This window comes from Mixophyes fleayi, chromosome 3 (assembly GCF_038048845.1).
Source record: "Mixophyes fleayi isolate aMixFle1 chromosome 3, aMixFle1.hap1, whole genome shotgun sequence".
Classification (NCBI taxonomy): Eukaryota; Metazoa; Chordata; class Amphibia; order Anura; family Limnodynastidae; genus Mixophyes; species Mixophyes fleayi.
Genome location: NC_134404.1, coordinates 113,858,447 through 113,883,485, shown reverse-complemented (window position 1 = coordinate 113,883,485; position 25,039 = coordinate 113,858,447). Strand labels below are relative to the sequence as shown.

The window sequence follows — 25,039 nt, the reverse complement described above, 5'->3', positions numbered from 1 at the left end:
GAATAGCTTTTTTGGTGTGGGGGCCCAAACAAACCAATCATTTCAGCCAAAGTTGTTTGGTAGGCCCTGTCGCTGAAATGATTGGTTTGTTAAAGTGTGCATGTCCTATTTCAACAACATACCTCTCAACTGCAGCTCATCCCTCCTCTGCGGGGATAATGTCTCCTGTGCTCTGACACGTCACTCTGTGTACTCTCAGCCTCAGGATCTGACACTACAGCTACCATGCCTCTTGTAGCAGCCCTCACTCCAGGGCCTCTTCCATGTGCAGTGTCCCCCTCTCTCTTGGGTTCACTATAGTGGCATGGAGTTCTCCCCATCATCCAGGGCACACATTCCTTGCCCTGGCTCAGTCACCACGCTCAGACTTCCAGGCAATGCTGGGGGAGCCTGGGAGCTTCCACCCCAGGTCCCCAGCTACAACTCTCCTCTCCTGTGTCTTCTCTCTCTTTCTGACACTTTAAAGATCGTGCCTTTAAATGAAAAAGTCAGTCTTCATTGCACGACTATGTGCAAGTGCAACAGGGACATTTTTTTGGGTTTACAAAGTCAAACAATAACACTTCGACCCTGTCTGTCTGGGGTCTCTCAATGACGAATTGTCTGTAGCATGTTTGGAGGAGGTATTGTGGCCCCGGTACCAAATTGTGTACCGGGGCCACCACACTACGCAGTCAAGATACTTGTTTGGTGGAATTCAGACCAGTTGAGGGTTTTATTATTATATTGTGTGGACCACTCTATCTATACCACACTACAACTCTATACCACTCTATTTCCTACTTTAATTCTATTTAATTCTATTTCCTACTTTAATTCTATTACTAATTAATTACCATAAAGAGGAACAAAAAAAAACAATTTTACCAAAAGTATAATATGACTTAGACTTACAAACACTACACTTTAAAGATCGTGCCTTTAAATGAAAAAGTCAGTCTTCATTGCACGACTATGTGCAACAGGGACATTTTTTTGGGTTTACAAAGTCAAACAATAACACTTCGACCCTGTCTGTCTGGGGTCTCTCAATGACGAATTGTCTGTAGCATGTTTGGAGGAGGTATTGAGGCCCCGGTACCAAATTGTGTACCGGGGCCACCACACTACGCAGTCAAGATACTTGTTTGGTGGAATTCAGACCAGTTGAGGGTTTTATTATTATATTGTGGCCTCGGTACCAAATTGTGTACCGGGGCCACCACACTACGCAGTCAAGATAGATAGATGCGTATTGCGTATCATAGATAAAGTACATTCAGTGGTGTGGGGCAAATTGAAAAATATTCCAAATGCACTGACATTATCAAAAACAAGAGGTTGTCACACGCTAAAACTCCAACATGTATATGATGGAGAGGATGGAGGAGCAGCCGTATGTGTAGTGTAATGCAGATCTGTTGAAGGTTTTTTATATATTTTATTGTGGTGCCCAGTGCCCACTCCTCTACGCAGTCCAGATACATTTATTGGTGCGAATCATAAAAGTTCAGGGTTTTTAATATATATTGTGGTGACCCACTCCTCTACGCAGTCCAGGTACATTTATTGGTGCGATTCATAAAAGTTCAGGGTTTTTAAGATATCTTGTGGTGACCCACTCCTATACGCAGTCCAGGTACATTTATTGGTGCGATTCATAAAAGTTCAGGGTTTTTAATAGATATTGTGGTGACCCACTCCTCTACGCAGTCCAGGTACATTTATTGGTGCGAATCATAAAAGTTCAGGGTTTTTAATATATCTTGTGGTGACCCACTCCTCTACGCAGTCCAGGTACATTTATTGGTGCGAATCATAAAAGTTCAGGGTTTTTAAGATATTGTGGTGACCCACTCCTCTACGCAGTCCAGGTACAATTATTGGTGCGAATCATAAAAGTTCAGGGTTTTTAAGATATTGTGGTGACCCACTCCTCTACGCAGTCCAGGTACAATTATTGGTGCGAATCATAAAAGTTCAGGGTTTTTAAGATATTGTGGTGACCCACTCCTCTACGCAGTCCAGGTACAATTATTGGTGCGAATCATAAAAGTTCAGGGTTTTTAAGATATTGTGGTGACCCACTCCTCTACGCAGTCCAGGTACAATTATTGGTGCGAATCATAAAAGTTCAGGGTTTTTAAGATATTGTGGTGACCCACTCCTCTACGCAGTCCAGGTACAATTATTGGTGCGAATCATAAAAGTTCAGGGTTTTTAAGATATTGTGGTGACCCACTCCTCTACGCAGTCCAGGTACAATTATTGGTACGAATCATAAAAGTTCAGGGTTTTTAAGATATTGTGGTGACCCACTCCTCTACGCAGTCCAGGTACAATTATTGGTGCGAATCATAAAAGTTCAGGGTTTTTAAGATATTGTGGTGACCCACTCCTCTACGCAGTCCAGGTACAATTATTGGTGCGAATCATAAAAGTTCAGGGTTTTTAAGATATTGTGGTGACCCACTCCTCTACGCAGTCCAGGTACAATTATTGGTGCGAATCATAAAAGTTCAGGGTTTTTAAGATATTGTGGTGACCCACTCCTCTACGCAGTCCAGGTACATTTATTGGTGCGAATCATAAAAGTTCAGGGTTTTTAAGATATTGTGGTGACCCACTCCTCTACGCAGTCCAGGTACATTTATTGGTGCGATTCATAAAAGTTCAGGGTTTTTAATATATATTGTGGTGACCCACTCCTCTACGCAGTCCAGAAAGATACCTTGTTGCAACGTTTTGGACTAATAACTATATTGTGAGGTGTTCACAATACACTGTAAATTAGTGGAAATGCTTGTTATTGAATGTTATTGAGGTTAATAATAGCCTAGGAGTGAAAATAAGCCCAAAAACTTGATTTTTAAACTTTTTATGTTTTTTTCAAAAAAAATCCGAATCCAATACCTTAAATCCGAACCGAGACCTTTCGTCAAGTGTTTTGCGAGACAAATCCGAACCTCAAAAATAACGAAAATCCGGATCCAAAACACAAAACACGAGACCTCAAAAGTCGCCGGTGCACATCCCTAGTTTTTATTCATGTATGATAGTGTAGTCTGATAATAATTAAGTGTAGCTGTCAATTGCTAAATGGAAGCGTTCACATGAAGTTTGCTCCCTCTCACCTGCTTTAGAGCTTAAGAAATTGAAACAATTTGTCATCTGCACAATTCTCCAGGTGATAAGTACCCCTATTATAACTACTCTTATGTATATTGAAGTTAGAAAATATGCAGACGTGTGGATTTTAACAATTTGGTCAGGGAAAAGGAGATCAGAATTAACATATCACCTAATTGCCATGCTATTTAATCAAACGTTCACTGGGGATATGATAATATTTCAACAAAAATTGGGAAGAAGTTCAAAAGAGTTGCTTTTTCAATATGGTAGAGGATTTGAGAGGTGTCACTGCTATAAGCAGGGGTCATGGGCCCCGGAACCAAGGAATATTTTGCTGCCAATAATGACAAGACGTTGTTTCAGATGAGGGAAGGTAGAGGAATACATAGGTTAACTATGACACACTACAAATGTCATTTCACTGTCATAATCATGTGATTAATCTTTTAGATGCAAAGGAAGGAAAAGGAGAAGATGCTTTTGTCAAACCAGTTAAAAGAACTGGATGACCGAATTCAAGCAATGGCTGAACACCTTAAAAATGTCAGACAAGAATTGAACTATGTTCAGGTAATTGCGTATGTTGAATAAAAATCACATTTTGTTAAAGTTTTTTTTTATATAAATACAGAAAGACATATAGTATAACCAACCCACTATATTTTCAAACTGTGTCGGCCCTGTTTGTTGTGTGTAACATTTCTATTATCACATTAATATTTATCATATATGTTGCTGGGTGAAAAATATAACTTAAATAGAAAATGGGGTTGTGTACGATTAAGACTTTTAACCTCCTCTGCCCTAGATATTGCATTGAACTAAAAACAAATCTATGTGATGTTAAATACTTTTGTGTCAAAAAAGACAAAAGTATTATAGGAGTGACAACTTTATTGGCTAACCAAAAAAAAGTATATATTTGCTAGCTTTTAGAGCACAGAGGCCCCTTCATCAGGCAGGTTTACAATTGAATGACTGAGGAAAAGGCACAACATTTAAGAGCTGTTGCATCAATAAATTTGTACAGGGGGGAATAAATCATTAAGATAATCTAAAGTAATAAAACAAAGGTTTTCATTACGGATGGAAGAACAAAAGTCCTGGGAGCTCAGAGATCCGGAGCCGCTCCGCTGTGGGGTGTGAAGTGTGTCCATGTAGTGGGTCATAAATCCAGGTGTTATATTGAGTCCTTGAGTTAATGACTGGAATGTTCTTATCAGTTTGAATTCCCACATTTTTGTCTCCATGTCATTTTTAAAAAGACCTTTTAGTATTAAGACTTTTAAATCTGTCATACTGTGTCCTGGTCCAGAGAAGTGTGTACCCGCAGTGTGTCTGTGTAGATTCATCCTGGATTGCAGTTTCTGCTTGGTGTCTCCAATGTATATTCCCTCAGGGCATCTTGTACACTGTATCATGTACACCACATTGAAGGATGTACATAAGAATGTGTTAGTTATTTTATAGTCCCGATGTGTGTTGGGTATGTGGACTGTGTTTGTTGGTAGGACATGGGTGCATGTTTTGCATTTTTTGTTTTTGCAAGGGAAGGTGCCAGTCTCTGATTGATAGTGATGAGAGGGTATTTCTAACGAGGAGATTTCTTAAATTTAGAGGCTGTTTGTATGAAAGGAGAGGTAAATCTGGGGATAATTCCTTCAGTCTAATGTCTTTCTGAAATATAGGTTGAAGGTCAGCAACAATTTTCCCCAAGATGTTCATGTGGGGATTGTAAGTGACCACTAGGGGCACCCTGCTGTTATCCTCCTTTTGTTTGTAATCCAGGAGGCTACTCCTTGGGATCCTTGTGGCTCTGTGGATCTTTCATCTATAACTATTGGATGGTATCCTTGCTGTAGGAATGTATTCCTCAGTGATAGCAGGTATTATTTTTTTTCTTCACTGTCTGAACAAATCCGAATGTATCTCAGAGCTTGGCTGTAAATGATGGACATCTTTGTGTCCTGGGTAAAAGCTGTTCCATCCCGGATATGCTGGGCGGCATGTAGTTTTATGATAGACTGATGTTTGTATAGTATTGTTTTTATTGTACAGGGTCATGTCCAGGAAATGTATCTGAGATCGTGAGAGGCTAAGAGTGAGTCTAATGGTTGGGTGAAATTTGTTGAAGTTTTTATGGAAAGTCAAAAGCTCGTCTTCAGGGCCCATTCAGATTAGTAGCAAATCATCAATATAACGGAACTATGCTAGAGGTTTCATTGTGCAAGTTGATAAGAATTCCTCCTTTGGTTTAGCCATGAAAATATTAGCATACTGAGGTAACATATTGCTACCCATGACACTTCCCATATACTGCAGGTATATGTCTTTCCCAAAAGAAAAGTAATTATTATTGAGTATGAACATGATCAGCTGCAGGGTCAGCTCTGTGGCTAGACTGTTTTTTTGAAGGTAGTGTTGGCATGCAGCTATGCCATCCTTGTGGGGTATGTTAGAGTATTGAGCCTTCTGGTAGTCCATTGACTCCCAAAAGTGAACAATTTCTTAGTCCACTACCAGAAGGCTCAATACTGGCAACTATGGATGTGGAGACTCTGTACTCTAACATACCCCACAAGGATGGCATAGCCGTTTTTGACCGACAAACACATTACTACACTTGAACATCCTCCATGTTCGCCCGATTTAGCACCTTGCGATTTTTATCGTTTCCCAAATGTTAAATCAGTACTTAAAGGGACACATTTTGAGTCAGTTGATGCAGTAAAGAAGAAACGGCAGATATGTTGAAACAAGTAACAGAAATTGATTTGCTCCATGCCTTCGACCAATGGAAAACAAGACTACAGCGATGTATTAGTGCAAATGGGGAGTATATTGAAGGGGACATACATTAAATTTATAATACCAATAAATAAAGGTGAGTTATTTAATCAGTCTCGTTATTTAATAGACATACAACCAACTATTCCAAAACAACCTTAATTTTATGTTATCTTATTTAAGATAACATAAAATTAAGGTTGTTTTGGAATGCAACAATCATGTTTGAGTGTAATAACACTCTCAACTTTCCTTGAGGGTGTTATTATCTCCACTCCTTGTAGTTCAAGAAAAATTCTTAGTTGGATATATGAAATTTCATTTTTACAGAGATTAATTAATGCATATCTCCAAGTATGTCAGTAGTCTTATGGGACTCTGTGATGGGCCTAACATTCATTGCCTCAACATAAATTCTGCCATGTTAGCTTGCAAAGCAAAGCGCAGAAGTGCAAAGCTATAAATGCAGGAGCATGATATCACAAAAAAAGAAATAAACAGTTTTTGTGCTATGCTGTTCTGTCATAAATAACCACCAAGGTATTGTCAAGTATAACAAAACAACATGATTGTATAAAGTCATTCTGTACATGTTTTCTGAATGAAATTATCCATCCCTGCATAGCAGTGAAGGTAGGTCTGTTTTAAGAGATATGGAATAAAATGCAGCATTATAACGTTTGCACAGAACTATTTTTTTCTATTTAATGTGTTGTTCTAGTTCAGTATGTTTTGTATATGCCCAATAACACAGACCTGTAGGAGTCTTTAATGCAGCTTTTCTTACAGTGTCTTTGTAGGGCCAGAGAGAAAGAAATTGAAAGTGAAGAACACTTTAAGACTCTCAATGAAAGAGAGATTGGGCGTCTAAAACAAGAAATACGTCATTTTGAAAATGAGTTGGTGTCCTTGAGAGAGAAGAAAAATAATCAAGAAGTAAGCTATATATGTATATTTCTCTTTATATGTAATTATAAATTCAAGGTTAAAAGAGACTTTCTTGAGAAATAAACATTGCATTTAGTCTGGTAGTTATAATTTAATGTAAAGCAATGTATTAAACGATTGTACCAAAACACAATTGGTATTTTTAATACCTTGAGATTTTGTAGCCTACAATAATTGAATAATCTTCAGGTGAAGAAGACATTTAAAATACAATTTAAATGCCTTATACAATGTGTTCTTTACATTATAAACTGTTTTGTATGCGTCTGTGTGTAATATATAATAATAATAAAATTAGACAGATCTGGATTGACAATAATTCTGTCTCAATTATATGAAAATCATAAGTTCAATTCATCTTTACATCTTCACTATTTTACTTAGAATAACATTTTCAAGGCCACACAAAAACTGGAGAACTTGAAATGTCAACTTAATTGGGACCAACAAGCTCTGGAAGCTTGGCTGGAAGAATCTTCTCGAAAAGATGAAGATTCTGTCGCCATTCAAAAATATGCTCTAAAAGACGATGGAAAGATTAAAGTAAGTTCATCATATTTTGAATTTTTACCTGTATTAAGTTGTATGTGCATGTATAACTTAATTTAATATTGTGTGTTTCTATATAGGAATTGTCACTACAGATTGAAAGAATGACAGTGGAGTCTAATCAAAAACGTAAAGTTTTGGACAATGAACTGACAGAGACTATCACTGCCCAGGTATGTGCACAAACATAATTTTTATCTTGAAAATTCTGTAGTGTCTTACTGACAATAGCATTATTAGACACACTTATCATTCTGCTTGTATGTATAGTTTTAGGCAGAAGAATACTGAAACAGATGGGTGGAGGAGGGGGTAGAATTATATAGTATTACAAGCGCCAGCATGGCCCAACACTTTTTGGCAGCCTGGGCATGCTGAGACCTGTAGTGTAGACAAGACTGTAGGCAAAGCCTAGTGCTGGTAATAATAAAATTGGGGGAACTCCATGCTTTTTGTCCTTCCAAATACGTTAATACCAAACTAGGCTGAAAACACTAGGGTTGGATAAGCTGGTTGGTTAAGCTGGTGGGTAGGTGGGAGGGGGGAAGCATGCCATTTTATTTTTTTTACATTCATTGTCGTTTGTTTGTTTTTTACATGTATTGCCATTTTAGATCTAGTCATTTATGTCGACATTTTGACTGTCGACTTTACAACCCTGTCTACATTTTACATGTCGACCTTTTAACTGTGTTGACATTCTGAACCTGTAGACATTATGACTTTTGACTTTATAACTGTGTCGACCTTATGGTGTAGATATTTTTCCCTGTATACATTTTGACTGTCAACTTTTCATACCCAACCCATGTACACATATGCAGAGATATTAGGTTCTCTAAGCAAAATAAATCATGACATTAGTGAAATGAGATCTGACTGTCATGCCTGAGGATCTGTCTATACCTAGACTGGGTTGTGTCTCTGGAGCTGGACTAGTGACTACGTGGACAAAGCTGGGTGGCCTGATAATGTTCCTCTGCATGCAGTGAATGGACTGGTGCAGATGGTGATTACACTAGCAGGGGAGAGAAAACAGGAACTGGATTGCTGGACCGAACTGGAACCGGAATGCTGGACCGGATTGTAAACGGAATACTGTAACCAAAATGGAACTGGAATGTTGTGATTGGAATGCTGTAACCGGAATGCTGAAAGAGAATTTCTGTAACTGGACTGGAACCAGAATGCTGTAACCGGAATACTGGAAGAGGATTGCTGCAACCGGAATGGAACTGGGATGCTGTAACCGGAATGCTGAAAGAGGATTGCTGTAACCAGAATGAAACTGGAATGCTGTGACTGGAATGGAACCAGAGTGGATGGAACCAAATTGCTGGAATCGGACTGGAGCCAGAATGAAGACTGCACTGTCAGAGCTGGATAAATAGTGAGACTGTAGCGAGATAGATAGCAAGACTGCAAACTGCTGGGAACCAGGTTGGCATCTGAAATACAACATTGCACTGGCAACAGGTAAGGGCTCCAGGAAGTCCTTTTATAGCTGTTGTTGATTCCTGATTGGAGACTGTAATCAGCTGGGCAGAAGCAGCACTCTGAGTTTCTGAGATGGATTTGGTGACTATATCCCAGATGGCAACTGGGACTGGTTTTGGAGGGAATCTGAACAGGAGAATGCTATCATCTGATTGGCTGAGCGGAATCATGTGACCGAATCCAAGATGCCCGCACCCATACTCTGATTCTGGAGGGATCTCTGGAGTGGATACAGACTGGACAGCATTTTACAGAGAGGTCTGAAAACAGCAGAGCCTGAGGACCACAGGGACAACTTGGAAAGGCAGCGAAGGGGTGAGTGACAGAACCTGAGAGCCTGGTGTGTGTCAGTACCCCGCCTTTTGAGGGTGGACACTGGACACCTCTTTGGCTTCAAAGGGAGTTTTGCATGGAAGATACGGACCAAGCATGGAGCATATACATCAGTGGCTTTAATCCAGGCTCGTTCTTCTGGACCGTAACCCCTCCAATCAATAAGGTATTGAAGATGACCATGACGAATCTGTGAATCGAGTATCCTTTACACTTCCTTCTCGACTCATCCTGGAGTTTGGATTTTAGGAGTCTTAGGGAGTGCAGAATGAAACCTATTTAGGACCAAAGGTTTCAACAAGGATATGTGAAAGGAATTTGGGATTCATGGATATGGAGGAAGTTTGAGTTTGTAAGCTAGTGGGTTGATGACTCGCTCTATGGGAAATGGAACAATGTAGCGAGGGGCAAATTTCATGGAAGGTACCTTAAGCCTCAGGTTGCAAGTGCATAGCCAAACTCTATCCCCTGGTTTGAGACTGGGTACTGCTCGATGTTTGCGATCAAGTAATTGGAGGAAGCCTTTAACAGGGAAGAATGAACTTCCTTTCCAATTTTAGAGAACTGACGTAAGGTGTTATCAGCAGGTCCAATGGCAGAGGGAAGAGGCTGAAACTCAGGTATTCTGGGATGAAAACCATAGACTGTAAAAAAAAATTGTGGACCCAGAGGAGGAGTGGTACTAATTATTGTGGGAGAATTCTGCCCAGGGTAAGAGTTCTTTCCAGTTGTCTTGTGAAGATGAGATAAATATGCGAAGAAAAGTTTCTAAATCCTGATTCACCTTTTCAGTTTGACCATTTGTTTGGGGATGATAGGCAGCCGAAAACTTGAGCTTCACTTGAAGAGCTGAACACAAAGACCGCCAGAACTTGGCCATGAACTGGACCCCACGATCGGAGATTATTTCTGAAGGCAGGCCATCTAGCTTGTCTTAGATTGAGACACTGAGTTGACTTTAGGTACAGAAGGTTTTTATGATCTGTGACGACAGAGATGGGATATTTGGCACCTTCCAACAAATGTCTCCTTTCTTCCAAAGCCAACTTAATGGCTAATAATTCTTGATCATCTATAGAGTAGTTTTTCTCTGCCAGCAAAAATTTGCAAGAAAAATAGCTACAGGGATGAAGATATCCATCTTCAAAACTTTGAGATAAAACAGCACCTACACCTACTGCAGAGGCATCCACTTCCACGATGAAAGGTCGGGATAAATCAGGCTGGCAAAGAAGTGGAGCGGAAACGAAGAGTTGCTTATTGCAATGGAATGCTGCTTTAGATTCTTCAGACCAATTGGAGGGTTCGGACCCCTTTTTGCTAAGGGCTGTGATAGGAGCCACATGAGTGGAGAAATTTTGAATACATTTTCTGTAATAGTTTGCGAAAACCAGAAAGCCTTGGACTGCCTTGAAAGTGGTTGGAAGAGGTCAGTTGAGAATCGCCTTGAGCTTCTCTGGGTCCATCTCTAAGTCAGTATCAGAAATAATATAACCTAAGAAGGACATAGATGGATCTTCAAAGGTGTATTTCTCCAATTTACAAAAGAGCCGGTTGGAACGTTGTTGTGAGAGAACCTCCTTGACATGGGCACGATGTGATTCCAGATTATTGGAGAAAATAAGGATGTCATCCAGATAGACGACAACTGTTTTGTAGAGGAGGTCACGGAAAATGTAATTGACATAATGCTGAAATACCACTGGGGCATTACTCAATCCAAATAGCAAGACTAAGTACTGTTAGTGCCCATCACGAGTGTTAAAAGCGGTCTTCCATTCGTCCCCTGCACGAATTTGAATTAAATTGTAATCCCCTCTTAAATCTAATTAGGTGAAGATGGTGGCTCCTCTGACACGATCAAAAAATTCCGTGATTAAGGGCAAAGGATAACAATTTTTGATAGTAATATCCTTCAAACCTCTATAGTCAATGCAGGGGTGGAGACCGCCATCTCTTTTCTTCACAAAAAAGAAACCTGCTCTGGCAGGTAAGGAAGATGGACTGATAAACCCATTCTCAAGATTTTCCTGGATGTATTCAGACATTGATTTAGTCTCAGGAAGAGAGAATGGGTAGGTACGTCCCCTAAGCCTGGCATCAAATCAATTGGAGAATCCCACTGCCTATGTGGTAGTAAGGAGTCAGCACCAGCTTTACCGAAGGCAGCGGAGAAGTCCCTGTAAGGGTAAGGGTGGAAGCTCTTGACCAGAGGAGACTGTGGTTCGAAGAGGTATGACATGCTGGAGGCAGGAGTCCTTACAAGATATACCCTTGGATGTAATCTGAGACCTAGTCCAATCAATCTGGGGGTTATGTAACCGGAGCCAAGGTAAACCTAGGACTAAGGAATGTGAAGCTTTGGGAATGATAAGAAGCATAAGCAATTCTGAGTGCAGAACCCCCACTCTAATCCACAGAGGATGAATCTGGTGGGTGATAATACTATTTGAGATGCGACTTTCATCCACTGCCTTGATGTAGAAAGGTTGAGGTAACGACTTTGTGGGTAACTGCAACTTTTGAACCACTGTGGCAGTAATGAAATTTCCAGCAGCACCAGAGTCAAGAAGAGCTCAGAGGTTCTTGGTTCGCTGAGCATGTTCAAGATTGGTTGTAAGTACACAATCAGATTTTTGTGGAGAAGAATTGACTATTCCTAACCTAGCTTCTCAATCACCGGTTAGGAGCGGGAGTTTCCCGGACACTTGGGGCAGGAATCAAGTAAATGTCCTGGAGCTGCACAATTAAGGCATAAGCTCGCCAGTTGGCGTCTCTGATGCTCTTCTTTGGTTAAACAAGTGCCGTTCACCTGCATGGGCTCATCGTTTGACGGTGAGGACTGCCAGGAGCGAAGTTGGTGATGTGACTTAACCCTTTCAACCTTTCCTTTCTCCAGGGCACGTTTCTGAAAGCATAAATCAACTTTAGTACACAGGGAAATTACTTCATCAAGTGTAAAAGGCAGATCACAAATAGATAGCTCATCCTTAATTTTATCGGACAAGCCACTCCAGAAGGCTGCAATCAGGGCCTCATCATTCAACTTCAACTCAGATGCTAATATTTGGAACTAAGCCAGGTATTGGCCCACAGGAAGAGAGCCTTGTCAAAGGCGTAGAATTTCTAAGGATGGTGATGTGGTTCTGCCAGGCTCGTCAAAGATCCGACGGAAGGCTGCTGTGAATCCAGAACAAGAGGAAAGCAAGGGATCTGCTCTTTCCCACAATGGAGATGCCCATGTTAATGCTTGTCCCGATAGGAGGGAGATAATGTACACAACTTTTGCTTTCTCCGTGGGGAATTGCTGGGCAGTAGCTCAACATGGATCTCACATTGATTCAGGAACCCCCTGCACAGTTTTGGATCACCATTAAACTTGGCAGGAGTTGGCAGATGAAGACGAGAAGCCGTGGCAGGAACTTGACAAGGTGGAGCTTGTACAGAAGCAGAAGAGTCACCTGAACTGAGAGTAGTTTGCATGCTATCCAGGCGGGAGGACAATTCTTGAACGAACTGCATGATTTGCCCATGTGTGTTTTCCTGGCTCATGAGCCGTTTCACCAGGCCTTGCATTGAGCCCACTCCTTGGGACAGATTAACAGCAGGATGAATTGGGCCACTGCAAACTGTCACGCCTGAGGATCTGTCTGTACCCAGAATGGGTTGTGTCTCTGGAGATGGACTGGTGACTACGTGGACAAAGCTGGGTGGCCTGATAATGTTCCTCTGCATGCAGTGAATGGACTGCTGCAGATGGTGATTACACTAGCAGGGGAGAGCAAACAGGAACTGGATTGCTGGACCGGACTGGAAGAATGCTGGAGCGGATTGTAAACGGAATGTTGTAACTGGAATGCTGAAAGAGGATTGCTGTAACCAGAATGGAATCGGAATGCTGTGACTGAATGCTGTAACCAGAATGGAACCAGATTTCTGGAATCAAACTGAAGCCAGAATGCAGACTGTTCACTGTTAGAGCTGGATAAATAGCAAGACTGTAGCGAGATAGATAGCAAGACTTCAAACTGCTGGGAACCAGGTTGGCGTCTGAAATACAACATTGCACTGGCAACAGGTAAGGGCTCCAGGAAGTCCTTTTATAGTTGTTGTTGATTCCTGATTGGAGACTGTAATCAGCTGGGCAGAAGCAGCACTCTGAGTTGCTGAGATGGATCAGGTAACTATATTCAAGATGGCAGCTCCCATGGACTGGCTTTGGAGGGAATATGAATTTGGAGTTGTTATCACCAGAATGACTGAAAGGAATCATGTGACGGAATCCAAGATGGCTGCGTCCATACTCTGATACTGGAGGGATCTCTGGAGTGGAGACAGACTGGACAGCTTCTTACATAGAGGTCTGACACCAGCAGAGCCTGAGGACCGCAGGGACAACTTGGAAAGGCAGTGAGGAGGTTAGTGACAGAACCTGAGAGCCTGGTGTGTGACACTAACATATAAGAACGAGTCTAGTGAAGGATAAAAGGATTCGTGGACTAAACCAAGGCCAGTACTAGCAGAAGTAGAGTGTAGTTAAACAAGCTGGTTTGGCACATGTAATGAAGTAGATGGGATATCACAGGTATAAAACACAATAACCAGGCAAGGGAAACAAGAAACTGCTAGATTTAAATAATAATTGGCTACTAATTAGAAACAGGGAAAGCTAATTGAGTAATTGGAAACCACTAGGGAATATTCTCTACCGAACTGCAGTTCAAAGAATAACTGTCTCAGTAGTAGATAAGCAAGGCAACGGGCCAGAAACCAGGGTTTAAGGCCCCTGACGGGTTCAGGTCCTGTCAGACTGTGAAGGCTCTATTTATACTCTAGTAAAAGTGCACCTGTCAAGTAACACAGTGGTGTCAGCCATTTTGTGTACTGCACCTACACTCATGAGACTGCTGCTTATGAACGCAATAGAAACCAGTGTCATCACAGTGGCAGTGAATTGATGGGTTTGTTCGGGCCACAAAATGGTACCACTAATGTGTGTAGGTGACAGATGCACTTTAAGATTTGATCATTTTAAGTGAAATATTTCATGTGAATTAGAGTGATTTGTCTTACAGGTTGAACTGGACAAAACAGCTGAAGATTTTCGTAAAGCACATTCAGAGAGACAACAGCTGATCCACCAATGGGAAGACACCATTGACCAGATGCAGAAAAGAGACAGAGAAATTGATCAGTGTGCATTGGTAGGCATCTTGCTAATTATTTTCCATGTCTTGGAAATATAGTTGTAACTTGTTTTATGATAACACAGAATTGTAGGTATCAAAACTTCACAATCCAATCACTGTGGCCGTCACTGAAACATTTCTGACATTTCTAACAATTTGTACATACTGCTGGGGAAAGTCCGTGTGGCTGTTGTACGGCAGCAGAATTATCAGCCGCCAATAATAAAGTACGTATTGGTGACTGGCATAGTTTGAACAAGGAGAGACAGCAAAAGCTGGAGACACGAAATATGAACTTGTCACTGTAGAGTTCTTAAAGTCATTTGCTGTCAACCATAAGTGTCCTTCACCATTTATCTTAACTGAACCTCCGTCTAGGGCCAGCGGAACACGGTAAGCCCAGTAACTGTGGTTACCGGGGTGTCAACCAGCACATCCGAGCCAATTTTTTTGGGGGGAGGGGCACGAGCACCCTCCACTTTAGTCTCTGAGTCTCTGCTCTGTTTAGAATAGATAAAGACACCTCAGTACATGGGGTCAGCACATGCGCAGTGAAGCCCCATTGTTATGGCTGACGGCAAGTGTCATAAACTTGTAGAACAGGTCACAGAGGTCTTCGCCTATAGCAGCCGCCTTTCCCGTAGAGCTGAACGTGCTCACAGGTACTCGGATGCCCCCAGGTCTTAAGCTCAAAGTAGTACAAGTTTATTACAGAGCAGAGCAGTCGAGGGCCAGGTGGAAGAATAGCAAAGTCCAAACGGGCCAAGGTAAAGGGGTACAGCAGGCAGCGGTGGTGTAGTCCAGGCAAAAGGTCAGGGCTGGCGGCAAACAACGAATCCAGGTAACAGGCTGAGATCAAGGTCACAGGCAATTCAGCAGAGTCCAGTACACGGTCCAGGGTCATACACAGCAATATCAATCCAAAGCCAGAGAAGGGGAACAGAGGAGGGAGCAGGTAAGCATGCACAGAGCAGGAACTATAACCGGCAGTGAGGCCCAGTCCTCACTGCCTTAAATACTATGATGGGCAAATCAGAAAGGAGGACAGGCCTGACAATCAGCCTCAGGAGGCTGCTGATTAATTACTAGCTGGGAACTAGCATAGGTCATATCACAATCAGGAATATGTATGAATGACAAATAGAATCATGAGAGAGCTCCCCCTGGAGTTCGAGGATGTCCCTACAACCTCTACAAATATAACAGTGCATTGACACTAATGAACGTGCTCGGCTGCTACCTCACGCCAGGATGCGGCGTACCGCCGCGGCTCGTAACACCCATAGGGTAAGAGTAATGTACACATGTGGCCTGCACACAATGGAAGCAGTCATTTTATGAGCTGAACCAATATTTATGAGACTGTAGCCCATCTATTCCGTAGCAATCAGTGTCATCACTGAGTTTACCTATAGATCAGCCTAGACAATGGTTTCTTTCTCCAATTTTAGGAACAAGAACATTTGATATTGAACATCAAAAAAGGGGAGAAGGAAAAAGAGTATGTGCAATAGGGGCACTCAAAGGAATAAAGGATGGAAATGAAAAAAAATTTTTTATGGAAAATTATTAGAAAGAGGGGATATGGTCATATTAAAAAAAGTTAAATCTTTATTATCAAACAACCTAATTATACAAAATACATATTGAACATACTTACAAAGATGAGTGTGAATAAATGCATGTGTATAACATTGATCTTTATCTCAGCAATTAGCTCAGGTCAAACAAGAGCTACGAAACAGAGAAAGTATAATCAAAGAAAAAGTCCAGTTTTTGAACAGTGAAAGTGAAAATAACAAGGAATATGAAAAGAAGATTTCCGTGATAGAAAGGCGAACCGCCAAACTGAGACTGGACTATCAAGAGCAAGAGACTGTTCGAGGTCAACTACAAGATGAGGTAACATTGAGAATGCCCAATAAAAGAGACGCTTCTCATTACTGTTGTTTTATAACCAGACCGAGTGCTCTCAAATACAACCGTCTACAACATTATGTGTTCAGCTATTTTGTTGTTAAGCAAACCATGTGCTATCGATTCCAGACCATGAAAACAACTATAATTCATTAGGTATAAGATGAAGTACTAAAGAGTCTAGTATTGTACTTATATTTATTGAATACCTCTGGCAGCAGTAATATAATAACATGTTTTGGATCATTTATGAAACCTAGTGTCCAGGAAAACCAAGGTGTTACCTATAACAACAAATTTATTGTTTGTATTCATTCTACAAGCTGCACTACAAAAAATGACAATTAGCTTATGATTCTTTTTATCTTATCAACAACACCATAGTTTTCCTGTGCACTCTTATTTTTATAAAGGACCCCAAATGTTAGCTGTACCTTAAAGAGCACTTTGGCCTTAAATCTACGTAAGTTATTGTCTGACAGTGAACCCAGTATGCTAAAGGTGATCGATAGTTTCACTAGTCGGGGCTAGGTGTTTGTTATTCTCAGGTACTGTTGCTGACAAATATAGTTTTCTTGAGAATTTCTATCTTGATGGGTTACATATGAATGAAGATTTATTGAAGTAGTACTACTGATTCAGGAATACCCTGGGTAAGTAAAACCCCTGCATATTAGCTTAACATAGCAGACTGCCTTAACACAGCAATTCAATTATAGAAGAGATATTGTTCTCTATAAAGTCTGTAAAATGTATTAAATGCACTCTTTGCTTTTTTACATATTAAAATGTCCATGTTATTTCCACACAAACACATAGACATAGATACAAGGGTAATTGTCCAGGTGCTCTACTGCTGTAGTACAGAAACCGAGTTGGGGGCATTCATTTATTCTTTATTTACAGTTGGATACACTCAAAGGGACTGTTGATAGGACAGCTACTGAATTAGAAGTTATGAGGATTGAAGTTAACAATCTTAAGAAAGAAGTTCGGAAGAAACAAGAAAGGTAGTGTATGCTTTAATTAATTTGTGAAGATGCACGGTGTATAGTGATGTATTTTTCTGGAATATGTATTCCATATTTCTCATGCATCCATTAGGAGACATTGGACTCATGGGGTATAGAGGTGTGTGCAGCAGTATGGGCACTTTAAAAAAATGTTTACTAAAGCCTGAGCTTCCCCCCTTCTATATGCCCTATCTGGGAGTAAGACTGTTATTGTATTACAGGAGCAGGGTGATTTTTATATGATGCTGCCTGTAGCAACATTAAGTTAATTTATTCAATTTATTGTTCTTTGTTTTACTGATTGCTGCCGGACTGGTAATTCTTTCCCGTTCTTAGTGTGCTAAGAACGGGAAAGAATTGCTGGAGAGCATCTCTTACTGCCGCACTTCATTCTCACTAATCTTAGACCATCGAAGGGTGGACCCGGTCAACAGACTGCTCTCTGGATGTGCCGCAATCTTTATACTCTTCTCTTCACACACTGGAGGTAGTTAGCAGATTTATGTTGTGGTCTCCTGCCGGTAACTGGGAAACTATGATATTATGATCACCGCTACACAGCTTGGCAAGGGGTCTGGTGAGCGGCTACTGTTTAATAGGCCCATCGCAAGGCACTGGTAGCTAGGGACAGGGAGTTGTTCATTGAATGGTTTTAGCTGACTCCGTGCTGCGCCCGATGAAGGGGTGGAGATTAAACTCGTCAGTTTCCAATGTCCTCTTTGGTGGGGTTTCCTCTCACAGGTAAGTTGATAGCAGTTGGTAGCGCCTACCTGGTTGAGCCTGCCTGGGCTAAGGCATTTGCCAACAATATTGCTGAACACACTCAGCCTGTACATCACCTTTAGGTGCTGAGTGAGGAGAATCCCAGATCACTGGAAACCCTTATTCAGGCGTCTCACCCTATCCCCACAGAAGAATTACCTCAGGTCCAGAATCTGGCCAAGTTGGTTCAGAGTTTTGCAAAAGTCTCCTCATCTTTGTAGAAAATTATAGAGTCCTCCTCTTCTGCTAGACTGGGCAAGCAGTTCTCCTCTGCTAATGTCAGTTAGCAGACGACTGTGATATAGAGGAAGTGTCATATTTGGTTGAGGATTCATTTGAAAGACAGGGTTAAGTGCAAAAATCCCATTTTTATAAAAACAGAACCATTTTGTGCAAATGATAATTTATTCAATTATTCCAAAAGTATTTCTTAGACATACTTAATGAAGACTGAATAATATTAGTAAGGTGAATGTTATTGTTGTAACAGGTCAGTGTTTAGGAAATGAATGGGAAGACTAGAGCAAAACTCGCAAGTCAGATGATGATAATAAGACCAATTAAAAAAGCCTAATTGCAGTATTTACTTAATTTGTTCCTACATTATACTACTCGTTTTAGATCTTTACTCATTTACTAACCGCCCTAATATTGTTGCAATATTGTTTTTTAGTACATCCTTGCATTGTGCTTATAAACTCTTTTCAGGCTGAGTGAAGCAAAAGAATATAATGAAGGTCTGGATGAAAAACTGAAGCTTGTGACTGACTCAGCACTGAGCTTGGAAGAAAGGGCCCTACGTATGGAGGAGATGCTGAAGGAACAGGAAAAGACAGTCAAGGTAGGTTTGTATTTTGTAGGTGTCATGTTGCCAACAGATCTACCAAAAAATCTGAATATCTTGTATGGATGAAGATTTTAATGAGCTTATCATACACAGTTCCTGTGACTGCGAAAGAAAGGTTTTTAGGTTAAACACAGATAATAATTCATTTATAACTGATTTAAAAGCTTATTGTCCAATCATTATTAAAGCTTGCCATAAATAACAGGTATATGGCGTTTAATATAAATTACACTATTAATAGTAGACTACTACACTAAACAATGTACCTCACTTAAATCTGACATAAATATCATGCATGTGACACCTTGATCAATTTCATCTGGGAAATATTTGTCTGATGCTGCACTTCCCACTGTAGTTCATGAATTGACGTAAAGGCTTGTTGTACTGTACAATCATCATCAGCAGCAGCTATTTATATATAATCAGTACATTTATTGAGTTCAGGTTTTTTTAACCAAAAAGTGGTGAATGCCAAACCAGACAAATGTTTCCCTTACAACAGGACAATAAACACTACCCCTCAGGCTAGCTGCCTATGTGTCATCCTTGTCTCAGTACTGTCCTTTGTTCACCATATCCCAATGGTCTCCAAATTCTGTTAAATACATCTAATCAACCTCTCCAGAATGTGCACATATTTCACAGATGACACTGCAAAAACCTTAGATCATGTACTCATAATTCCCCACATGAATTATTGCAATTCACTTCTTACTTGTCTTTCGCTAACCAGATTTTACACCTATAAATTAGTTTTGAATGCAGCACCCAAGCTTGATTTTTCTCAGTTGGTTGCTTGTGATTTACTGAATCCAAAATAAATTACTGCTACTAGCATAAAGATTCATTATCAAAACTGCACCAATATACATTTCTTCACTTGTCTCAAAATATCTTCCACCTCTACCCTTTTGCTCTATCCAAGAACTGCAGCTCTCCTGCACACTTTGTGGAATTCCCTCCCTCATACAAGACTTGTGCCTAGCCTCAAAACCCTCCAGCATTTCCTGATAACATACTGGGATGTGAGTGAGGTACTATTATTATAAAGTTTTAACTCCTCTGGGATACCCTTTTGTTGGGAAAATGAATGTGGCATTTGCCCAGGTTCTAAACTGTTCCATGCTAGTATATGTTATTTTATTGTCAAAGTTGATGTGAAATATGCCCAAAGGAGCTAAAATCACTCAGAATTGCCTCCTGTCTATAACCTCTACCTTGCTGTCCCGGGAGTGCTAATGCCATCATCCTAAGTCCTAGAGCTGTCAGCCATGGTGAGCAGCCAGCTAACCAGAAGCCACTGGTCAGTTTGGAACCTTGTCTCAGATAAAATACAGTGAGAGATAAATCTTGGGAGGGAAGCAAACCTACCTTGAACTTTTTAATAGTTTTTGTTGCCCCTTGATCCTACCCCTTTGTGTGAGCCCATTATCTCCTGATTCAGTGGTGCTAATATCAGTAGGAGGTCTGGGGAAGAAGATGGCAGAGACTTGGTCTCATACTGACTCTTCGAGATATGGGTCATCAATCCTAAAGTCTAGCTATCCACTTTACCTAAAATACTCCAGCATGCGAAATGGAGAAGATATATGAAGCCTGCTGAGGTTAGTCATAAGGCAAGAAAGGGGATTATGGTTCCAGCTGGATTGTCACTGAATGAGATATAGGGCATTTCCACACCCTGAAACCGAAGGAAAGACTAGTTGGTCTTTACACCAGTGTGTGCCTGCCATAAAGCAGATTGACGCCTGGGCTGGACCACTGCCTAGCTGGCAGTAAAATGGAAGGGGATTGAAGGGGAACTCCAATCTATAAACCCAAAGTCTTACAGGGCTGACTGTCCTAGAGTAGTATGTGTTGTGTCTTCTTCACCTTTATGCAGAACATTGCATAGTGTGATTAACCAGATTGTGTTATTAACGTTATAGCTTCTTGGGGTGATTTTGTAGTACATATAAGTATTATTCTTTATTGAAATATTTGCATAGGTGTGAAATACTTACCCATGTAACAGGCAAGGGAATAAGGCTGCAGCTCAGCCCTGTGGTGCGTTATTGGTGTTCAGTCGTTCTGATAGTCACCATGGACACTATCCAATGGTGAACCTGGGTAATATATAGGGTTCACCACTGGTATTGTAACACTCACCTTTTCAGTCAACCTCATCAAATTCATGAACCACTCATAACCTCCCTAAGCTTGTCTACCCGATTACAACCCATCTAAATTATCATTATCATCATCATTTATGTATAGGTTGACACAGATTCCCTAGTGCTGTATAATCATCTTACAAAAATGACATACATGAATATAATAAACATAATAACATAAATGAATACAATTGCGCATAATTACACATACATGGATAGTTAACAAGTACGGATACCAGTATGAATTCAATTTCATTCCACTGCTTCAGATGTATAGCTAGATGGCTAACTAGTTAAACAGAAGATATGGCAGACTACCACATAGCAAAATGTTATTGAATGTTAGGTCAAAATTTATATATGGCTTGAAAAGTGCAATATTTACTGTGATTGACATTGAGTCATAGACATTGGTTTGCTGGCAAGAATTCAGTGTAAAGATGACTTTCCTTTGAATTAATTCATATGATACATGTGTGTTAGGCATTTCCACTTAAAAACATAAATATAAAATCCAATCCTACACTATGTACTAGAAGCCGAAATATGACTGCTTGGAATGAAAATACCTTTTTTTCAGATAATGTACATAACTACCATCATAATATCGTTATACTTATATATATATCCTAGGATCTAGAAACTCAGCTAAAACAGGTAAGGGAGCAACATTTCAAGACATCACAGGAACTGCATGAGAACCAGACAAAAGAAAAACAGTTGCTATCAGAAATTAATGGAAGCCAAAGCTCGCTGAGAAACCTCAATAGTCAACTGCAAAAACTTGACCTGCATACTTTAAAGCAACAGGGGATCATTTACAATCAGGTACAATTCCATGCTTGTTTTCAACCATTAAATCCCTTAAATAGCATTGCTACGATTAAGGAAAGCTAACCACATGTAGGACATTTTTCAAAATTGACATATTTTCAAAAACAAAAATGCTTCTAGAAAAAAGCTTAGTTATAGCCAAGCATGTTAATGATATAACTGGTATGAATAATTCACCATTAAATTTATTGTTTTAACAAAATTAGGGTAAGTTTGATTGCATTAGGACATAGACAATCTTTACTTGTGATTTTAAAAAAGATATTTGGGAATACATAACAATGCATTGAGAATTCATAGAATCCACAATTACAGAACTTGCAAAGTCTCTGAAAATATAAACCTCTAATTGGAGTTGACACCTGTATAATTTTTTAATGATAGTCAGTTCAATATGTACCTGATTCAAATAGATGGTTTGATTCTGCACATTCTTAGTGATGTGTGATAAACCGTTTGGTATGGAATACTTACTTATTGTACAGTTATTGTAAAGGGTTTTGGGCTAAATATTAATGTTCTGTTCTCGACAAACATAAATAGGCAAATGTTTCTGGTTGGCTTTGTGTGAGTGTGATTGTTTATTCTGTACAGGATTTCCAGATCCAACAGTTAGAGCGCAGGTTATCACGGTTGAAAGGTGAAGTTAACACCAATGAAAAACAAGCTCTGGAAATCAAAGTTTCTGAACTAATCAAAACGTTCGATGAGCGCAAGGCTGCTCTTAATATCTTAAATACACAGCACAAGAAACTCCAGGTAAGAGTCTGCCTAAAGAAATAGAAACCAGACATTAACTAATACTTCTGCCTTACACAAATATTTTTTAACTTTGGCTAACAAGATTCTATTCACTTCTGAACAGGCAGATGTGCGTAACACCAAAAGGGATCTTGAAAAAAATGGTCAGGAGAAGGGGGATCTGATCAGCAAAATGGAAGAACTTAAACTGTTCAATACCATGTCTGATAAAGCAGTGAAAAAGCTCAGAGTATCAAAACAGGTAACTTACATTCAGGTCAATATGGGGTTGATTTTTTCTTTTACTGAATTTAAATTCAAGAGCTCTGAGTCACTAAGGAAAGTAAGGCAAACAAAAAAAGAAAATGTTCTCCGGGACAAACCATGTTACAATGCAAGGGGTGCAAATTAGTTTATTATTTTGCTCATAAGTTAAATACTGGCTGTTTTTTCATCTACCACACACATACTTGATAGCTTTATTTTTACACTTAAATTTAAAGTTGATCTAAGACATGCCCTATCCCAAGTATAAATCTGTCCCCATATTTTAAATTTACCCCTCCCCCTCCAATGCAACATGGTTTTGCCCAGGTGCAAAGATACTACTTTTTTTTTGCTTTGCTCACGTTAATGACTCAGGCCCAAGATGGTTATGCAGAAGCCAGTGTGAGCTTATTTGTACTGTTTTGCTGTTAAGTGCTTACCTTTATACCATGAATGTGTTTTATGATTTTTTTTTAGGATTTAATGGTGGAGGATAATATCCTGAAACTGGAAATCAAGCGGTTGAGAGACATGCTGTACAGTAAAGCAGATGATGTGTTTTCATTAGAAAAGCGCAGGTTACAATTACAGACAGCCATGAAAGAGAGGACACAAGAGATTGCTATACACAAAGAGATGCTGAAGTCTCAAATTAGACTTGTAGACCAAGAGAGACAGAGCATAAGGTATTTATACATTCTGTTCATAAAAGAAAATCTCAGAAGCAGTTGTACAAAGTGCAGTCATGCAGCAATGGTTCAGATGTATATTTACAGACAGATGTGTCAAACTATAGTCTTGGTACAACATGTAAAAAATATGATATTAGCAAAATTAGGCAGAATAAAGAGTGGAATTTGAGACTAATCTTAAAAAGTTGATGTTTAAAATGAAAAGTTTATACAGTGGATTTTGTTTTTGTTTTCACTTGGTTATTACATTTCACAAGAAAGCTACTTATCATTATTCATAAATATGACAAGTATTTCAAACAGAGCGTTCTAATGGATAACATAAACCTTTCTCTCCAGTTCGGAGCTTCATGAAAGACTTGCAAAAGTTGATAAAATGAGAAAACGGTTTGAAATCATTACTATTGCAATGATGCCGCCAGAGGGAGAAGAGGAAAAATCACAGGCTTATTACATAATTAAGGTAATAAAGAACCAGTATATTAATTGTTAATGTAAAAATGTGTAGTATGCTTATTTTAGAAGGTGTAAGGATTTGTCATACAGTATGATTTAAATCTGCACTACCCACCTATTCCTGAACAAAAATTGCTGAAAATGAGACATAATTCTATCAAAATGAATCTGCACAAATGTAAATGGGTAAAAAAAAGTGTATAGTAAATTGGTTCCTGTACTACTCTAGCCTCCACCCTAACACAGGGGAAACTGTGTTGCTCATGTCTACATGTCTAAAGAGTTAACGTGTCTCTAAACCCACAATGTACGCTGTCCTCTAGCTTATTTTGCCCACCAGCAATACTTAATTCCATCAAAAGCCCACTAATGGCTTTTGCACACAGGTTCTCTATAACAATCTTTACAAACAATGATGGGGGAAAACACTTACAGCTAAAAGGTCTTCATGATTTTGTTAAGCACTGGCCATTAACTTGGGTAGACTGAAAAGCAGTGATTTTTATACTTAGATTACATCCTTTCATTGAGTCAAAGGCATCTTAGTCCAAAACTGGCATCTTTGGATGCAAATAGGTTGAATCTGTAAAAACTGTGAACATGTGTGCCAAAGACCAGGTTTGAGGTCTGAGCCATCACTATAACATAAACCAGAAAAAAGGCTGGAGAGCCCACCTCGATCAGCAGATTGCCCAAGTAAGAAATAAGAAAATATGCTCCCAGAGATCTCAGAAGGGTAGCCAACATCGTCATGACCTTCATGAACCACTCTGTACTGTCGACATCCCGAAAGGTAGAGCCCGAAATTGGACTAAATGGCAAATCTAAGAAGGCATTACTGTTCCTCCGAGACTGAAACATGCAAGTACATGTCCTTGATGTCCATGGACAATCAAATCATCCTGTTCTATGCTTTTGATATGCATGTTGACTTCAACAT

General features: G+C 39.9%; 1 protein-coding gene across 1 annotated transcript in view; it reads left to right on the top strand.

Annotated features, from left to right (window-relative positions):
* Positions 1 to 25,039, top strand: part of CCDC39 (coiled-coil domain 39 molecular ruler complex subunit) — a 45,380-nt gene that overhangs the window by 5,372 nt on the left and 14,969 nt on the right. The window contains exons 2-14 of the mRNA XM_075200579.1: positions 3,562 to 3,681; positions 6,688 to 6,834; positions 7,231 to 7,389; positions 7,476 to 7,568; positions 14,301 to 14,429; positions 16,125 to 16,316; positions 17,238 to 17,341; positions 18,815 to 18,947; positions 21,743 to 21,937; positions 22,538 to 22,702; positions 22,809 to 22,946; positions 23,429 to 23,637; positions 23,983 to 24,106. Of these exons, the coding sequence (XP_075056680.1) occupies positions 3,562 to 3,681; positions 6,688 to 6,834; positions 7,231 to 7,389; positions 7,476 to 7,568; positions 14,301 to 14,429; positions 16,125 to 16,316; positions 17,238 to 17,341; positions 18,815 to 18,947; positions 21,743 to 21,937; positions 22,538 to 22,702; positions 22,809 to 22,946; positions 23,429 to 23,637; positions 23,983 to 24,106 (1,908 nt within the window). The remainder of the gene's footprint in view (positions 1 to 3,561; positions 3,682 to 6,687; positions 6,835 to 7,230; positions 7,390 to 7,475; positions 7,569 to 14,300; positions 14,430 to 16,124; positions 16,317 to 17,237; positions 17,342 to 18,814; positions 18,948 to 21,742; positions 21,938 to 22,537; positions 22,703 to 22,808; positions 22,947 to 23,428; positions 23,638 to 23,982; positions 24,107 to 25,039) is intronic.